Source organism: Podarcis pityusensis, assembly GCF_964106645.2.
Source record: "Podarcis pityusensis genome assembly, chromosome: 5".
In the NCBI taxonomy this organism is placed as follows: domain Eukaryota; kingdom Metazoa; phylum Chordata; class Lepidosauria; order Squamata; family Lacertidae; genus Podarcis; species Podarcis pityusensis.
Window position 1 is genome coordinate 63,569,693 of NC_138032.1, and position 17,423 is coordinate 63,587,115.

The following is a 17,423-nucleotide window of genomic DNA, read 5'->3' on the forward strand; positions in this document are numbered from 1 at the left end:
GTTCTCTAGGTTGAAAATGCCCGTAGAACTCCAGGCCAGTTCAGACAATATCAAATGTGTAACTGCTTTATATTCAGGGGGGTGTACAAATGTACATCCATGTGTGCAATGGGATAATCTACCAAAGGTTAGTCATGACTATGTCCCTTTGAAAGGGATGCACAGTGACATGCACAAGATTGGGCTAAAAGTACAGCATGACTAAGAAAGCCTCACTGATTTATCTATTATTAGTTTTGAGTCTAACTGACCTTTGCTAAACTGTCCCAATATGCTGGAGTTTTGCAATCTTTCTAACATTTATAAAGTGGAAGGTGACAGGAAGGTGACAAGAATCAGCTGCAGAGGAATACACACAAGCTTGTGTTGCCCTGCCCTGCATCTGAAATATGTTGTTACTTTAAAAAAAGAAAGAAAAGCAACCAAAAAGTCTGGAAAAGACTTAAAATAATCCTCTGCTGGCACCTTGAAATCTAATTTTGAGCAAGGTCTTAAGCTTCATTTATGTCATTACAATATGTGTAATTTTGGGTTCAGCAGGCATAAATCAAGATATTAAACTAGGTTTTAGATGATGATAATAATAATAATAATAATAATAATAATAATAATAATGTTATTTATACCACTCTGGGCTGTTCCCAACAGAAAATTTACAGCACAATAAAATGTCAAACATTAAAAACTTCCCTAAACAGGGCTGCCTTCAGATTATTCTAAAAGTCAGATAGTTGTTTATTTCCTTGACATCTGTTGGGAGGGCATTCCACAGGGCAGGCGCCACTACCGAGAAGGCCCTCTATCTGGTTCCCTGTAACTTTGCTTCTCACAGGGAGGGAACCACCAGAAGGCCCTCAGAGCTGGACCTCAGTGTCCTGGCCGAACGATGGGGGTGGAGATGCTCCTTCAGGTATACAGGACCGAGGCCATTTAGGGCTTTAAAGGTCAGCACCAACACTTTGAACTGTGCTCAAAAACGTACTGGGAGGTCTTTGTGTAGGTCTTTAGAGGTGCAGACGTTGCAGTGGATGATCTGGGAACACCAAATGCTCCAACATTAATGAAGCTAAGCAGTTGCGACCTTGATCTATGATGGAAGCTCACTTGGAATCCCATGAAACAAGACATAGATAGAATAAATCAGGCTGCAGGTCTAAGTCCTCATATGTGGCAAAAAGCAGTATTGAATTCAGTGGGAGTTACTTCAGCATAGAGTTGCATCCAATAAAGTTATTCCACCTGCACAAGGACTTCTCCCACTAAAGTGAAATAGGGAAACTGTGTACCAGATATTGCACATCTCCCCTTAGCAGGAACTGTGGAGGTTTTGTTTCTGGATACAGAGAATCACAGGACCAGTCGGTTGTGACATGTGATTTCTTGTTCCATAATGTCATGCAACAGAGAATAGGGCTGAACTTTGTCACACATGCTATGCCTTATCACATACAACAGAACCAATTAAAAAAAAAAGTCACCTCATTCCAAACAGGGTTGAGTTCACTATCAATTTTCTTTGTTTTCTTTTTTTCATCTGGAAATAAACAAAAACGTGCTTACTTAGTGGAAGATATATAAAACAGCAATCACAATACCTTAAAATAATATATATTTTTTAATGCAAGAGGGTTGATTTGATTTATTTGGTTGCTGGCCATGGTATCTAATCTATACAGAATGTTTTGTGCTTGTGTACATAAGAAACCTGCCTCCCAATAAAGTTGTTTTGGCCTAACTATATTGCCAGCTCCCCCCACACCTTTCAAAACAGATATTTTCTGTTCGTGTAGATTCTGCTGTGTCTGTGGTGAAGCCGCTGTTTAAGACACACCTTGATTTAACCTCATTCACCACAAACAATGGTGAAGCAGGGTGTTGTAGGAGGACAGTAGCTCAGCAACAGAGCATCTGCCTTGCAGGCAAAAGGCCTCGGGTTCAGCCTCTGACATCTCAGATAGGCTGGGAGAGACTCCTGGCCCCAAACCCTAGAGAGCTGCTGTCAATCAGCATAGAGACAACACTGAGATAGATAGACCAATGGTCTGAGTTGATATAAGGCAGTTTTTTTATGGCTTTGGCCGAGTGATCCAGTAACTGCTTTACTTTCAGGAACTGTTGAACTATAACTCCCACCTCCCTGAGCACTAGCCACACTGGCTGAAGCAGCTGGGAATCTGAGTCCAGCAACAACTGGAGGGGCACAGGTTCCCCATCCCTTCATTACAGTGTTCATAATCTCTGAACCTTTAATGGATCATGTTGAATTAAGGCTAACACGAGTCTCAGAGAGTAAACCCATTGAACATAGCGGGGCTGACTTCCAAGTCGGCATGAACAAGATTGCACTGTGTGTTGAGGAGGAACACAAATCAACAAGTTCCCCCTTCCCTTCTCTGTCTAACACTGAGTCAGTCAGCTCTGATGTACTCCCGATAGTTCTCTGCTGGATATACGGAGGAGGCGATGACAATTAGCCCTTGTGCAGGGAGTGGGGAACTGACTCACATTCCTGTAACAGGAATCATTTTAGAAAGACTATGCAGGACAATGACTCAGACCAGACCACAAAAACTGTAAATTTGCAACTCGTACAGGAAAATATCTACCACAATGCTATAAGTCTAAACTGAATGATATTGTAGCTCATTGTGGTTTAACATGTATTTAGTAATATCAGGCATTGGTCCAAACTAATTGTTTCACGTAGAAGAAATGAATGGAAAAAGCAGCAGTAGCCAAGGATACAATTTTCCTTTGGCAAGGACAGGGGCTTATTATGTAGGGCAGCTAAGGGACATGGCGATACAGAATTCTTTGTTATCATTCTTCTAATTCAGGGTTGCGGGTGCTGTGGCCCTCCATATATTGGTAGATTCCAGCTCTGGTCAGCCTCAGTCAGAATGATAAATGGCCATTGCTTTAAATACACTTGCGGGGGGGGGGGGGAGCTACAACACTTTGCTGGCAGAAGAAAAATGGGGCACGTGGCTTTGAATAGGGATTATTATTATTATTTTATTATTATTATTTATACCCCGCACATCTGTTTGGGTTTCCCCAGCCACTCTGGGTGACTTACAGCATATCTAAAAACATAATAAAAACATCGAACATTAAAAAACCTCCCAATTCAAGGCTGCCTTTAGATGTCTTCTAAAAGTTGTATAATTCTTTATTTCCTTGACATCTGAGGGGAGGGTGTTCCACAGGGAAGGTGCCACTACCAAGAAGGCCCTCTGCCTGGTTTCCTGTAACTTCACTTCTCGCAATGAGGGAACCAGCAGAAGACCTTCAGAGGAGGACCTCAATGTCCAGGCTGAACAATGGGGGTGTAGACACTCCTTCAGGCATACTTGGCCAAGGCCATTTAGGGCTTTAAAGGTCAGCACCAGCACTTTGAATTGTGCTCGGAAACGTACTGGAAGCCACTGAGGATCCATTAGGTATTGGTGGCCACTTCCAGTTACCAGTCTAGCTGCTGCATTCTGGATTAGTTGTAGTTTCCGAGTCACCTTCAAAGGTAGCCCCACGTAGAGCGCATTGCAGTAGTCCAAGCGGGAGATAACCACTATGGTAAGACAGTCTGCAGGCAGGTAAGGTCTCAGCCTGCGTACCAGATGGAGCTGGTAGACAGCTGCCCTGGACACAGAATTGACCTGCACCTCTGTTATGTACTGAGTTGAATAGGATCCAAACTGTAGCAGTCTGATTGGTCCTAGAACAATAGGATCCAAAAGGCAGCAGTCTGATTGGTCCTAGAACAATAGGATTCAGAATGCAGCAGTCTGATTGGTCCTAGAACAATGCAGCAGTATGATTGGTTGGCAGGAACCACCCAATCCTGCTCCAGATAGAAGTGAATCCACAACCTGATTGGCTTACAGTAGAATTCCAGAATTAGCCAATCATGTGCAGCCCATTGTGTAAATAATGTATATAAAGCAGATACTGTGAGGGGACATTTATTCATTCCTCCTCACCACTATGAGCTGAATAAAGAGCATGAAATCACTTTGCGACTCTGAGTATATTTCACTGGCGACGAAGGTGGGATCCCGCTGAGCTGACTGCCACACACAGCACCGCAGCACCGCCAACTGCCGCACCGCTGCCTCGCACCGTGTATCCAGGCTTCAGCTCCGGGGCACAAGGAACTCAGAATGGCAGCCAACAGCAGCTTCTCGCCATTCAACCCAGCATCTGGAGACTGGGAAGCGTACGCCTCCCGTTTCACCTTCCTCCTAGAAGCCAAAGGGGTCACCGACGAAGAAGACGCCAAGAAGAGGGCGATATTCTTCAGCGTCTGCGGAGAGGAGACGTTTGAAATCGCCCGGGCTCTCCTTGCGCCTGAAGACGTCGCTACTGTTCCATACAAAACAATAATGGAACAGCTGAAGGGGCACTTTTCGCCGCAGCCCTCAGTGGTGGCTCGTCGAAATGCCTTCTACGCAAAGCGGCAAGCCCCTGGGGAAACCATAACTGGGTTTGTGACCTCTCTCCGCCAAGCCGCCCGGTTCTGCAACTTCTCAGAGCTGGAGAACATGCTTCGTGACCGCCTCGTCGGTGGCCTGAAGGATGAGAAGCTGCAACGGCGCCTCTACGCTAAGAAGGACCTAACGTTCCAGGTCGCTCTGGAGGAGGCCCTGGCAACAGAAGCTGCCAAGAGGCTGACGCAAGAGGCACGGCCGAGCCTGCCGTCCCAACCGAGGGTCCACCACGAAGAGCTCACCGACGACTCAGGATCCGACAGGGAGGAGGTGCACCGAGTACAGCAGCGCACTCAAGCAGCGCACAGACCACAGCTGCCTCGACGAGAAGGAGGGAACTGCGCAAGCTGCGGGGAGAGTCACGAGAGGAGGACCTGCCGTTTCCGCAACGCAGAGTGCAGGCAGTGCAGAAAATCGGGACACATCGCCCGGGTGTGTCGGGCTCGGCCCACCCGACACCAGGCATCAGATGACCAATCCAAGAGCCCCAGGTCCCGGGGCCCAACGCACCAAGGCAACTCGACGGAGCTCACGGACTTCCAGGTATACCAGTTGCCCCACCCCAACATAGAGAAAATTTATGTAGAGGTACAGATAGAGGGGGCCCCATGCCGCATGGAGCTTGACACGGGTTCAACTCTATCCATAATCTCGGCAAGGACCTTAAGGAAACTGTGTCCCACTGGGGGTCCCAAACTCAGGCCGGCCCCATTCACCCTCCGGGACTTCCAGAAACGTAAGGTCCCCACAATGGGGGTGGGGACCTTCAGGGTGCAATACCGAGGGCGGACGCGGCAACTGGACTTGCTTGTGGTCAAGGGCCCCTACATTAGCTTACTGGGATTGGCATGGTTTGGACCACTGGGGCTAGCTGTCACCGGGGTGAACCACACTAGCTTACAAGTGGACGTGGACGCCATATGCAAGGAATTTCCAGGGGTTTTCGATGGGAAATTGGGACAGTATACGGGCCCCCCCATTGCGCTACAGCTTGACCCCGCAGTACGACCGGTCAGGCTCAAGGCCCGCCGGGTCCCGTTCGCCTTGAAACCCCGTATAGACGAGGAATTGGACCGACTCGTAGAGCAAGGAGTGCTGGAGCCGGTGCCTAATGCTCCCTGGGAAACCCCAATCGTCACACCCGTCAAGCCTAATGGTTCGGTCCGCATCTGCGCAGACTACAAATGTACCATAAACAAGGCCCTCACGGCCCACGCATACCCAGTGCCAGTGGTCAGCCATGTCCTTGCCACCCTGGCTGGGTCGAAAATTTTTGGCAAGCTGGACTTGGCCCAAGCATATCAACAGCTGCCAGTAGATGAGGCCACAGCAGAGGCACAGACGATTGTGACGCACAGAGGAGCGTTCAGGGTAAAGCGGCTGCAATTCGGTGTCAGCGTGGCACCAGGCATATTCCAGAATATAATGGACTCTCTCCTTAAAGGGATTCCTGGCGTCACCCCCTTCTTCGATGATGTGTTGATTGCCGGCCCCACACCAGAGGAGTTTGAGGACCGCCTCCGCACCGTTCTGCACCGTTTCCAGACGGCGGGTCTCAAGGTGAAGCGGGAAAAATGTCTACTAGGAGTGCCTCAGGTGGACTTTCTGGGATTTATGGTGGACGCAGAAGGGGTCCACCCGACTGGGGACAAGGTACGGGCCATTTGTGATGCCCCAGCGCCCAAGAGCAAGACTGAACTTCAGGCCTTCTTGGGACTATTGAACTTTTACCATTCCTTCCTTCCCCACAAGGCGGCGGTAGCGGAGCCCCTACACAGACTCCTGGACAAGCGGGCCCCTTGGGTGTGGGGCCAGCGCCAGGAGGCCGCATTCCAGGCAGTCAAGGACTTGCTTGTCTCAAACTCGGTCTTGGCACACTTCGACGAGGGGCTGCCGGTGGTGCTAGCATGCGACGCCTCACCCTATGGCATTGGAGCTGTCCTGGGGCACCAACTCCCGGATGGAAGAGAGGTACCGGTGGCGTACTTTTCCCAGACACTCAACACAACCGAGCGGAACTACTCGCAAATCGACAAGGAGGGTCTGGCAATCGTAAAGGGAGTAAAAAAATTCCATGATTTCTTGTACGGGCGGCCCTTCACCGTGGTGACTGACCACAAGCCGTTGCTTGGCTTGTTTGCCCCCGAAAAGCAGACCCCCCAAGTGCTGTCTCCTCGCGTCCTCAGGTGGTCAATTTTCCTTGCCAGCTACCAGTATGCACTGATTCACCGACCTGGGAAGGCGATGGGCCATGCGGACGCCCTCAGCAGGCTACCACTACCGGAAACAGGCCCTGACCCAGCACCTGCACAAGAGGTTATGAGCCTGGAGCTGCTTCCCGACCGCCCCATTCAGGCACAAGAAGTTGCACACCATTCCAAGAAAGATAGGGTCATCTCCCGGGTCCTGGACTGGGTGTGGAGGGGATGGCCCAGCAGCAGCCCCGGGCCAGAATTCGCCGGCTACACAACCCGCAAACATGAACTGTCGGCCCACAAGGGGTGCCTGTTATGGGGAAGCAGAGTCGTTGTTCCCCAGCCCCTCTGCAAAAGGGTCCTCACAGCCCTACACGAGACACATCCAGGGGTAGTAAGAATGAAGGCCCTTGCCAGGAGTTATGTGTGGTGGCCGGGGATCGATGGAGAGATAGAGGCCTGGGTCAAACACTGCCAGGCCTGCCAAGAATCCCGCCCAGATCCCCCAAGGGCCCCAGTCCAGTCCTGGGAGTCCGCCCGAGCACCATGGTCACGCCTGCATGTGGATTTCGCTGGCCCCTTTCAGGGGAAAACATTCTTCATAGTGGTGGACTCCTACACCAAATGGCTGGAAGTCGCACTGGTACCGTCCACTTCCACGTCCGCAGCCATCCGGGTACTACGCAGGCTGTTTGCAACCCACGGGCTCCCTGACACTCTCGTCTCAGACAACGGGACTGCATTTACGTCAGGAGAATTCCAAACCTTCACAGCGCAGAACGCCATCCGCCACATCCGTTCGGCGCCGTTCCACCCTGCCACCAATGGCCAAGCAGAACGCATGGTGCGGACCACCAAGGACACCCTTCGCCGCATGACGCAAGGGGACTGGGAGTACCGCCTTGCCACATTCCTTCTAGCACAGCACAGCACCCCCAGCTCAACGACTGGCCGGAGCCCCGCTGAACTACTAATGGGTCGGCGCCTTGCAATCAGATTGGACCGCCTTCACCCCGATAGAGCTCAGGATGAGGTAGTGGTGGGGGAAGGCAGGAACCCCCGGACCTTCGAGGCCCAGGACCCAGTGTACGCAAAGAATTTTGGGGCAGGCCCAGCATGGGTACCCGCCACAATCACCAGGGTCACTGGCCCCGTGTCGTACGAGGTGCTAACGGATGGGGGGCAATGCTGGCGCCGCCACTGCAACCAGATACGGCGACGATTCCCGGGAGAAAACCAGGAGGAGGACAGGTCAGAGGAGTCCCAAGGGAACAGCGGGGCAGTGAGGCCCATAGAGCAGGAGGGGCCAGCAGGAGAGGCAGAATCAGTAAATACAGAGAGGACCCGTGAGGCCGAAAGGACACCGGAACCAGAACCACGACTGAGCGAGCCGGTTGCACCAGACCAAACAGCCGCATCACAGCCAGCATCCTTGGAACACGAGCCAGAACCCGGAGCCCGGACCAGGGAACACCCCAGGCCACAACGCACACGTAGGCCGCCGGCATACCTTGAGGACTATGAATGCGACCTCCCGGGCAGGACTGGAACTTAGAGGGGAGGGGTGTTATGTACTGAGTTGAATAGGATCCAAACTGTAGCAGTCTGATTGGTCCTAGAACAATAGGATCCAAAAGGCAGCAGTCTGATTGGTCCTAGAACAATAGGATTCAGAATGCAGCAGTCTGATTGGTCCTAGAACAATGCAGCAGTATGATTGGTTGGCAGGAACCACCCAATCCTGCTCCAGATAGAAGTGAATCCACAACCTGATTGGCTTACAGTAGAATTCCAGAATTAGCCAATCATGTGCAGCCCATTGTGTAAATAATGTATATAAAGCAGATACTGTGAGGGGACATTTATTCATTCCTCCTCACCACTATGAGCTGAATAAAGAGCATGAAATCACTTTGCGACTCTGAGTATATTTCAACCTCCATGGACATATTTGGTCTAACTCAGTATATGTTCCTATATGCTTCCTATATTCCTATTTGCCATTATCACCTGGCAGTCAGAAGGGCAAGCAGGACCTTCAACAGAACCTTAACCAATGTGAAGTGTTTCTTTTCAGTATTGCGCTCAGTCCATCATGACCCCCTGCAGGATTCTCTAGTCCATTCCCCCTACCAGTTTTTCTGGTTTTGCCCCAGTCAGTCAGCATTCTAAGGCTATTGCTCAGTGGTTATTGGGCAGTTTTGGAGATTCAACCTTCCCCTAACCAGATGAAATGCCCCTCTTGGGCTGCACCAACACTCATGCCTTAATAACAGAATTATTATTACATATTTATTTATACCCCACCTTTTCCCCTGATGGGATTCAAGGCAGCTTACAGATAAAAACAAGAATTTCTAAAGACATAAAAAAAAACAGAAATAGATGGAATGGTGATGATACTGCTTCTAAATATTCTGATCAACCTATCCCTGTGCTTGCTGCTGGTAGGATATTCTCCTGGTTCCCAAATCTCTCTCCTTGACTTGCTTCTACTCACACTTAGTTTGGCTCTGATCCTGTAAATACCACCCACAACCCAGGCCCTTAGAGGCTCTAGAATTACTGCCTCTTTGGACTACTTTGCTGTTTTCCCTCTCTATTGAAGCTATTCACTTAAAATTTTCAAGAAGAAAACAACATTTGGTGAAGAACCATAAGGATAAACCTTTGCCCTTTTATCCAAACTTCTTCTCCTACAATCTGATTCAAATTTGCATGTGGAAAGTCAGTAATCTGCCTGGTCCACCATGAGCCCAGAAGGCCTTAAAGTCTCTCATTCTGTGACTTTATGCATATGGTTCAACTTCATTAAGGCTGTGGGCTTGAAGAATGTTGAAAAACCCATAAACATGCCAACACATTTTTGGTGACTGTATTTTAAGTATCCTAACTTCAGCTACAGAATTGTAGAGGAAGACAAATAACATAAAACCTGCATATCTATCTTTCATTGTGTTCAACCAGGGTGAAAAAGACACAATTAAATATAACAACTAATTCACTGCCTCAAAATGTTTTTTATATAAACTATATTAGAGCATGCAAGGGAAAGTTCAAGTAGAAGAGAGGAAGACGTGATTCAAAGGCTTTAAAATGAACTTTAAAAAAAATTAAAATCCTGCCCTCAGGAAATCAGGCCTTCCTACATATATTTATCCACTGAGGAAATTGGGGCATTCTGTGGCATGTTCATTTGACACAGGAAGTTGGCTGGGCCCTGGTCCTACCATCACTCTCCACAGACCATTCCCCGGGGCTACGCATTGGTAAAACTGAGGAACAAGCGGTCTCTCAAAGAAGGATGTCAGCAATTATTGAGTTTTGCATTGTGGAACTTCTGTGAATCTTCCAAAGAACCCCAGGGGTCGTAGGAACCAGTCCTCATAGCCATGCCCCCCACAGCTACATTCTTTCTAAGTTTAAAGAGCAAAAATGAAGTTGTGACTAATACAGACAATTCAATATCAAGCTGCCATGTCTCTCTTACTCGCTCACACACCAACTTCAACATTCAGCCTTATGAGGAGTTCTGGTGGGCTCCAACGCTCACTCGCTATTTTGTGACCTTTTGGCTGGCTGTAATTAAGGGATTTTGGATTTTAAAATAAACCAAAAGGTGGCGGCTTAACCCTTAGCCATGCACGATAATATAACGTACGTCTTTCCCTGCTTAGTTTGTTTGGTAGATTTGTATACGAGAGAAAAAACTTATTTTGCATGCAGAGGATTTGTACATGGCACCTCAAGAGATGAACTTGATGGAAGAAGTGGAGGCTCTGCTACACTACTGCTAGGAAGGTAATTTAAAAATGAAACCTATATTACGTACTGGACAGGGGCCCTTTTAAAGGTCAAATTCTATCTTTTGCTGCAGATTCAGCTTTAGGACATTTGCATTGTATGTTGAAGGTCTAAGGATCAATCTCAGGCATCTGCAGGTAGGGCTGGGAAGGTCCCACACCTGAAACCCTGGAGAGCTGATACCAGTCAGTGTGCTCATTACTAGGTAAAGGTGAAAATAGCTAAAGAACCCCTGGACGGTTATGTCCAGTCAAAGACAACCATGGGGTTGTGGTGCTCATCTCTGCTTTCAGGCCAAGGGAGGCTGCGTTTGTCCACAGACAGCTTTCTGGGTCATGTGGCCAGCATGACTAAACCACTTCTGGTGCAACGGAACACCGTGACGGAAACCAGACCGCACAGAAACGCCGTTTACCTTCCCGCTGCAGCTGTACCTATTTATCTACTTGCACTGGTGTGCTTTCAAACTGCTAGCTTGGCAGGAGCTGAGACAGAGCAATGGGAGCTCACTCCGTCACGGGGATTTGAACCACCAACCTTCTGATCGGCAAGCCCAAGAGGCTCAGTGCTTTAGACCACAGTGCCACCTGCATCCATTACTAATCCAGATAGACCAATCGTCTGACTCAGTATGGGGTAGCTCTTTATGTTCCTGTGAATTTATTCTCACCTGTTTTTAGGCAGGCCAACAGGCAGACAGAAGAGAGAATTAGATTGGGAGAGAGAGGGTGTCTTTAATCCTTACGCCATGTGGTTTTTATCACCTAACACACCCTACACCCCTCCCAGCCCTGCCACCAAGGTAAGCGCCTTTTTGCACTGCTGAGGGGAAAATAGTAAATACAGATAACGTGCAATATATCATTTGACCCCTATCCTACGATTAAGCTACCCATACACTGCCTCGTGCAAAAATCCAGCCAGCTAAGTTTTTGTTTTAAAAGGTAAATACACCTTGAGCAAGCTCAAATATGGACTGTGTAAACCATGAATGAATCACAAAAAAAATCATGAATATCATATATCAGCCTTTGGCTTTTTCACAAAGCGATGTCTCGGAAAAACCAAGAAAGGTCTGCAAAAGTGTAGTTTAGGGGTGTAATCCTATGCTGCAGATCTACTGGTTGAGAACTTGTGGGGTTCAGCGGAAGCCTTGATCATCCAGGGGAATACCAAATGCAATGCACCAGGACAGACACACTGGCGGAACACCCTTGATGTGCTGGTGGAATAGCCGGGGGAGGGGGGAGATGTGGGTGTGTTGTGGGAAGAACAGGGGAGGAGCACATTCCACATCCTATACTACATCAGTCCATAGCCACACCCGCATAGATGGCGCAACTTTGCACTAGCCCCAGGCCTAACACCAATGAGTTCCCTTCTATTGCTTTCAAAGAGCTTTTAGAAATAACTGAACAGCAGTAGTATATCTTAAGTCCCATGGTAATGTGAATAGAAGGCTTGCTCTGAACAGAAGGACTGCGCTGAATATCCTAAAATATGGCAAGTAGACCAGGCTTCCACAACCTCAGCACTCCAGATGTTTTGAGACTACAATTCCCATCATCCCTGACCACAGGTCCTGCTAGCTAGGGATCATGGGAGTTGTAGGCCAAAAACAGCTGGAGGGCCAAGTTTGAGGAAGCCTGAAGTAGACAGAAACCTTTTTTATAAAAAAACAAAACCAACCCAACTAGGAGTAGAGGAAACTATGGTTCACACCTTTCCACAATGCCATTCAAATATTCCAGTAATAAGTTTTTCAAGTATTACAGTACAAACCAACTTCCTTATTGCACTGTAGTTCCTTATTTAAATAATCTCAGCCTATTGTAAACTCAGTACCCTGCAGTTATCTGCATCCAGAAAAACCTATTTTTCAGTTCAGCACAGGCATCCAAGAATAATATATCTAAACTTCAGGCCACTGTCCTGTTCAATTAGGGCAGCCATACGTCCGGAGTTTCCCGGACATTACCGGGATTCCAAAGGCAGACATCGGGGGAATTTCCGAAAGGTGGTGCTTTGTCATGGATCTTAGGCAAGTCAATCGAAAAAAGCTCAAGAACTTCTTTCAGGGTGTCCTGGTTTTTACTTTTTGAAACATGGCAACCCTAGTTTAATGTATGTGATGAGCTATAAGGCAAACGACTCTATATGCACCTTAACATAACAGCATTACAACCATCTACTTATGAGGATAGGAAGTAGCACAAACTGAAATTCGCCACGAAGTTTACACCGGAGAAAAGTGGAATAAATCTGTCAGTTTCACACTTACGGACAAATGCAAATGAGCTTCCTTTTTTCTCTCCCTCATCTTTTATTGCTTTGCTAAGCACAAAGTCTAAAAAGCAAAAAGCCTTCAAAAAGGGGGAAGGAGTCTAACAACATAGATGATTAATGTTCAAAATGTTTTTAAAACTATTTTAAGGCAAACAGGAAAAGAAATCTGTGTTTCCATTAAAAAAAAAGATATGAACTAAACACTCAAAATCACTATTTGCTGTTGCAAAAAAGTAATTTCTTAACGTGAAATTCACTTACACATTAATCCAAACTAAAAAGGGGCTCTATCTATGTGTGGGCATAGATGCAACAAGTCTATACAGAAGTTTAGAAAGAGCCACTCCACAAAATGCCACCCAACCACTTTCCAGTTCTTAAAAAACCCCTGTGTTGTACAAAAGTTACTACTTTCTTCAGAAGTATGTCATTTGCAAATTACCAGAACTGTTACACTTTTTATCATGGCACCTTGGCACATTGAAAAACATCCTTAAAATAATCTTTCACAAGTTAGCTTTCCTTACCTTTAAAAATAACGGACACGATAGGATCTGGTTTTCCGAATTTATGTCTAGGGATATTGGAAGCAGATTCCACAATTACCCGAAGCATGGTTTTCAGTGTTTTTTCATCTGCAGCCGTTTTTGAAGAAATGTGTACTTCAGACTCTCTGCAGCCTCCAGTCTGAAGTGCCAGCAGGAGGAGGCTGGAAATGGCTCTGTTACAGTAAAGTGCAGCTGATGGGTGGATCTATGACGAGTTTAGTTACTAAAGGGGGGGGGGGGGAGATTTGTGTAAACTGACTCCCTGTGGTATTAGAGAGAGTTAGTTACTAAAGGCTAAGTAGGGAGAGGGTTTGTGTAAGCTGACACCCACCATTCCTGTGGTATTAGAAAAAACTGGTACCAACTTGTGAATTCTGGCAGTGCAAAGTAAGGAATTTGCTAAGTATGGTGGTTGATAAAGAGGTGGGAATCTTTTTGCATATGAATTAAAGTCGGGAAAGAAATATGAATGTAACACACAGAACTCCCCCTCCCCTTTTGTTTTGCTATTGATGTGAAAAGAAGTTAATATAACTTTTGCAATAAAACATAGCAATATTCTCCCTTTTGAAACGAACTTCTTTCCACATGCCATCAGCCGGTATACTCCTGTCAATTTTTTGTTTCTTTTTCATCCAGGACTTCAATCAATCAAAACAGCCTTAGATTGCCCCCTTCTGGAGGGATCAAAAATAACCTGGGAAATAAATTTGTAAGATGGTTATGTACAGTATTTTCACCAATCAGTATATTAGGAAATAAAGCAAAAAAGAACATTCTTTTTAAATAAATAAATAAATAAATAAATAAATAAATATTATTTTCATTTGTAACAGAGAAAGATTTCAGCAAAAAAGGAAACAATTCTTATATATAAATCTTCAACTTCCACCCCCCTCTTTCTGCGGTTCCATAAATGTGTTCTCTTTCTTTTTTCCTGCATATCCAAATTATCTCCATTTATTCCTTTTCTCATCCATTTCCTATATGTTTTAGAAACTGCAAGTTTTTACAATAATCTTGCTAATGTCTTAATTTGTTTGTAATTTGTAATTCAACAAACAATTTCCATTCCTTATTCAAAGTTTGTTATCTTGATTTCTTATTCTTCTGGTAAGTTTCGCCATTTCTGCATATTCCATTAGTTTCTGTAACCATTCTTCTCTCGTTGGGACTTCTCACTCCTTCATATTTGGGCAAATATCATTCTTGCAGTGCAATTTCTTTATTGTTTAGGTAATTCTGATCTCAAAATCCCTAAGAATAAAGCTTCTGATTTTTTAAACAAATGTTATCGTAAACATCTTTTTCAATTCATTATAAATCATTTGCTAGTAAGCTTTAACCTTAATACAAGACCACCACATTTTTGCCAGTCTGTTAAGTGCCATCTATATAACATGTTCATATCTGAAGGCAGCCCTGTTTAGGGAAGCTTTTAATGTTTGATGTATCATAGTATTTTAATATTCTTTTGGAAGCCGCCCAGAGTGGCAGGGGAAACCCAGCCAGATGGGCGGGGTATAAATAATAAATTATTATTATTATTATTATTATTATTATTATTATATTTTTTTTTCTTAAACCATAACATGCTGTAAAGTTTATATCCATTTTCCATAATTGTTCCCATGCCTGCATTTCTTTGTTATGACCCATATCTATTGCCCAATGTATCACTGAAGATTTCACTTGTTCATCTTTTGTCTCCCATTCCAATAACATCTTACACATTCTAGACATCACTTTAACATTACAGTCTAGCAGGTCTCTCTCTAGTTGAGGGATGTAACCTTCAATTTCATTAGTCATCACTTGAGAATCAAAAGAGCTATGGCAGGTCAGGCCACCGGAATAAATGGCATTTTAAAGTCCATTGACCTGTGCAAGGTAAGTACAGCCAGTTTATCCCTCCATGTTCTTGCATGCCATGATGTCAGAATTCCACGCACAGTAACAACAGAGATAGAGATTAAATTATAGTTATATAATAATCAGGATAAAGGCTTTTCTTATGAGTCTTACTTAACTTACCAGTGCCAGGATGTCTATGTAATCCCCAATGACCGTTGTTGTTTTTTTGCAAGGCAACAAATAGCCTTTTTTGATGCTGATACATAGAAGACACAACAAGTTTGTTTTCTCCCGCTCCAAAGGCTAAGACCTGAACCAATGCATCCAAGTTATAAGAAAGGAGACTCTGACTAAACATCAAGAAAAACTTTCTGACAGTAAAAGCTGTTTGACAGGTGAACTGACTCCCTCAGAAGGTGGTGAACTCTTTCTTTGGAGGTTTTTAAGCAGAGGTTGGATTTAACTGAGATTCCTGCATCCCAAGGGGTTAGACCAGATGACCTTCAGGGTTCCTTCCAGCTCTACAATTCTATGATTCTACTGTTAATAGATGGGCAGAGAACTATCAAAAACTGTACTCGTTGGAAAAAATAAGTCTCCAAGGCTGGATCTAGACACGTCAAAGAAGCGATTCAGTTAAACACATTGTAAACTTATATAGACAGGAAAGCGGGTGGCGCTGTGGTCTAAACCACTGAGCCTCTTGGGCTTGCCGATCAGGAGGTCGGTGGTTTGAATCCCCACGACAGGGTGAGCTCCTGTTGCTCAGTCCCAGCTCCTGCCAGCCTAGCAGTTCGAAAGCACACCAAAAAGTGCAAATAGATAAATAGGCGGGAAGGTAAACGGTGTTTCCGTGTGCTGCTCTGGTTCTCCAGAAGCGGCGAGTCATGCTGGCCACATGACCCGGAAAAACTGTCTGCGGAGTGGACAAACGCCGGTTTCCTCGGCCTGTAAAGCGAGATGAGTGCTGCAACCCCAGAGTCATTCACGACTGGACTTAACTGTCAGGGGTCCTTTACCTTTAGCTAACCTTATACATATAGAGAAAGATGGGACTGCACAGCACCATCTGGTGTCAGAGTGTTATTCATATACAATGCATATAAAACACCTTTTCTTTACCAATCTATCTGAGTCCCAACACAGCAACTGATAGCATCCGGATTCTGCCTGTCTTGGAAGAGCTGGATTTCCCTCCCTCTCTTGACAAGCTGAAGCTTGTCATCAACTCTCAGGCATGTGGTAAAGACCCAGGACAGGATGGAATCCCAACAGAAGTGCTGAAAGCCTTAAGTCCTCCTTCATGATGCACCTCTACAGCCTTCTCCTGCAGTGTTGGGGGAAAGGATTTGTGCCATAAGACATGTGCAACCCCATCATTGTGACTCCATAAGAACAAAGGTGACCACCATGATTGTAACAACTGTGGAATCCCCCTGCTGGGTACTTGGGGAAAGCTTTCGTCCATGTAGTTCTCAGCAGATTAGAGTTACTCGCTGACAGGATCTATCAAGAGTCACGAGTTCCTCCCAAGGAAGTAACATGGAGTCCAGACTTTTTATGACGGTACAGGATTTAGGCTATAATCCTGTACCATCATAAAAAGTCTGGACTCCATGTTACTTCCTTGGGAAGAGACATGTGTCACCTTGTTAGTGCCTTGTGGTGCTTGTTCGTATTTTTCAATCTCAGGTACCAAAACACATAGGAAGCATGTCTATTCATCTCAGTAATGTCTACACAGGCTGGAAGCAGCTGTCTGGGATTTCACAAAGGGCTCTCTACCAGCTCAAAGTGGAGATGCCCGGGGTCAGAATCTTCTCTATGTCAAACGGAGGCTCTGCCATTGATCCACAGCCCTTCCCACACGTCGTGCAGCCCTTACTCTCGCGCATGCCGGTGTAACCAAGTGAGCAAAATCTGCAACATATGGCAAACCTGGTCTCTGGTCAAGATTGCTCGAGAGAAGCTCCGTCTATTATTATTATTAATCAGTGCTTTTTTCTGGTGGGACGCATACCCCTAAACATTTTGTGAATCTTTGTACTTTTGTCCATTTACTGTATTTATTTCCCCAACTTGAACTACAAAATGGTGATTTTCTTGAGTCAGAATGAAAGCACCTCTAAACATTGTTTTTGTTTGTTTTAGAAAAAAACACCGATTATTATTATTATTTGCTCTGCTGTGTTCTTTCGCACGAGGTTACACACGAGCTAATCAGCGTCGATCCGCTCAGACGTTCCTAC

General features: G+C 45.9%; 1 protein-coding gene across 2 annotated transcripts in view; it reads right to left on the reverse strand.

Annotated features, from left to right (window-relative positions):
• The window catches only part of MYOF (myoferlin), an 86,100-nt gene extending 72,618 nt beyond the window's left edge, over window positions 1-13,482 (reverse strand). For both annotated transcript variants that reach the window (XM_081006308.1, XM_081006310.1), the window contains exons 1-2: window positions 13,300-13,482; window positions 1,479-1,534 (exon numbers count right to left, since the gene is read on the reverse strand). In XM_081006308.1, the coding sequence (XP_080862434.1) occupies window positions 1,479-1,534; window positions 13,300-13,387 (144 nt within the window). In that variant the 5' untranslated portion in view covers window positions 13,388-13,482. The remainder of the gene's footprint in view (window positions 1-1,478; window positions 1,535-13,299) is intronic.
• Between the last annotated feature and the right edge of the window lie 3,941 nt (window positions 13,483-17,423).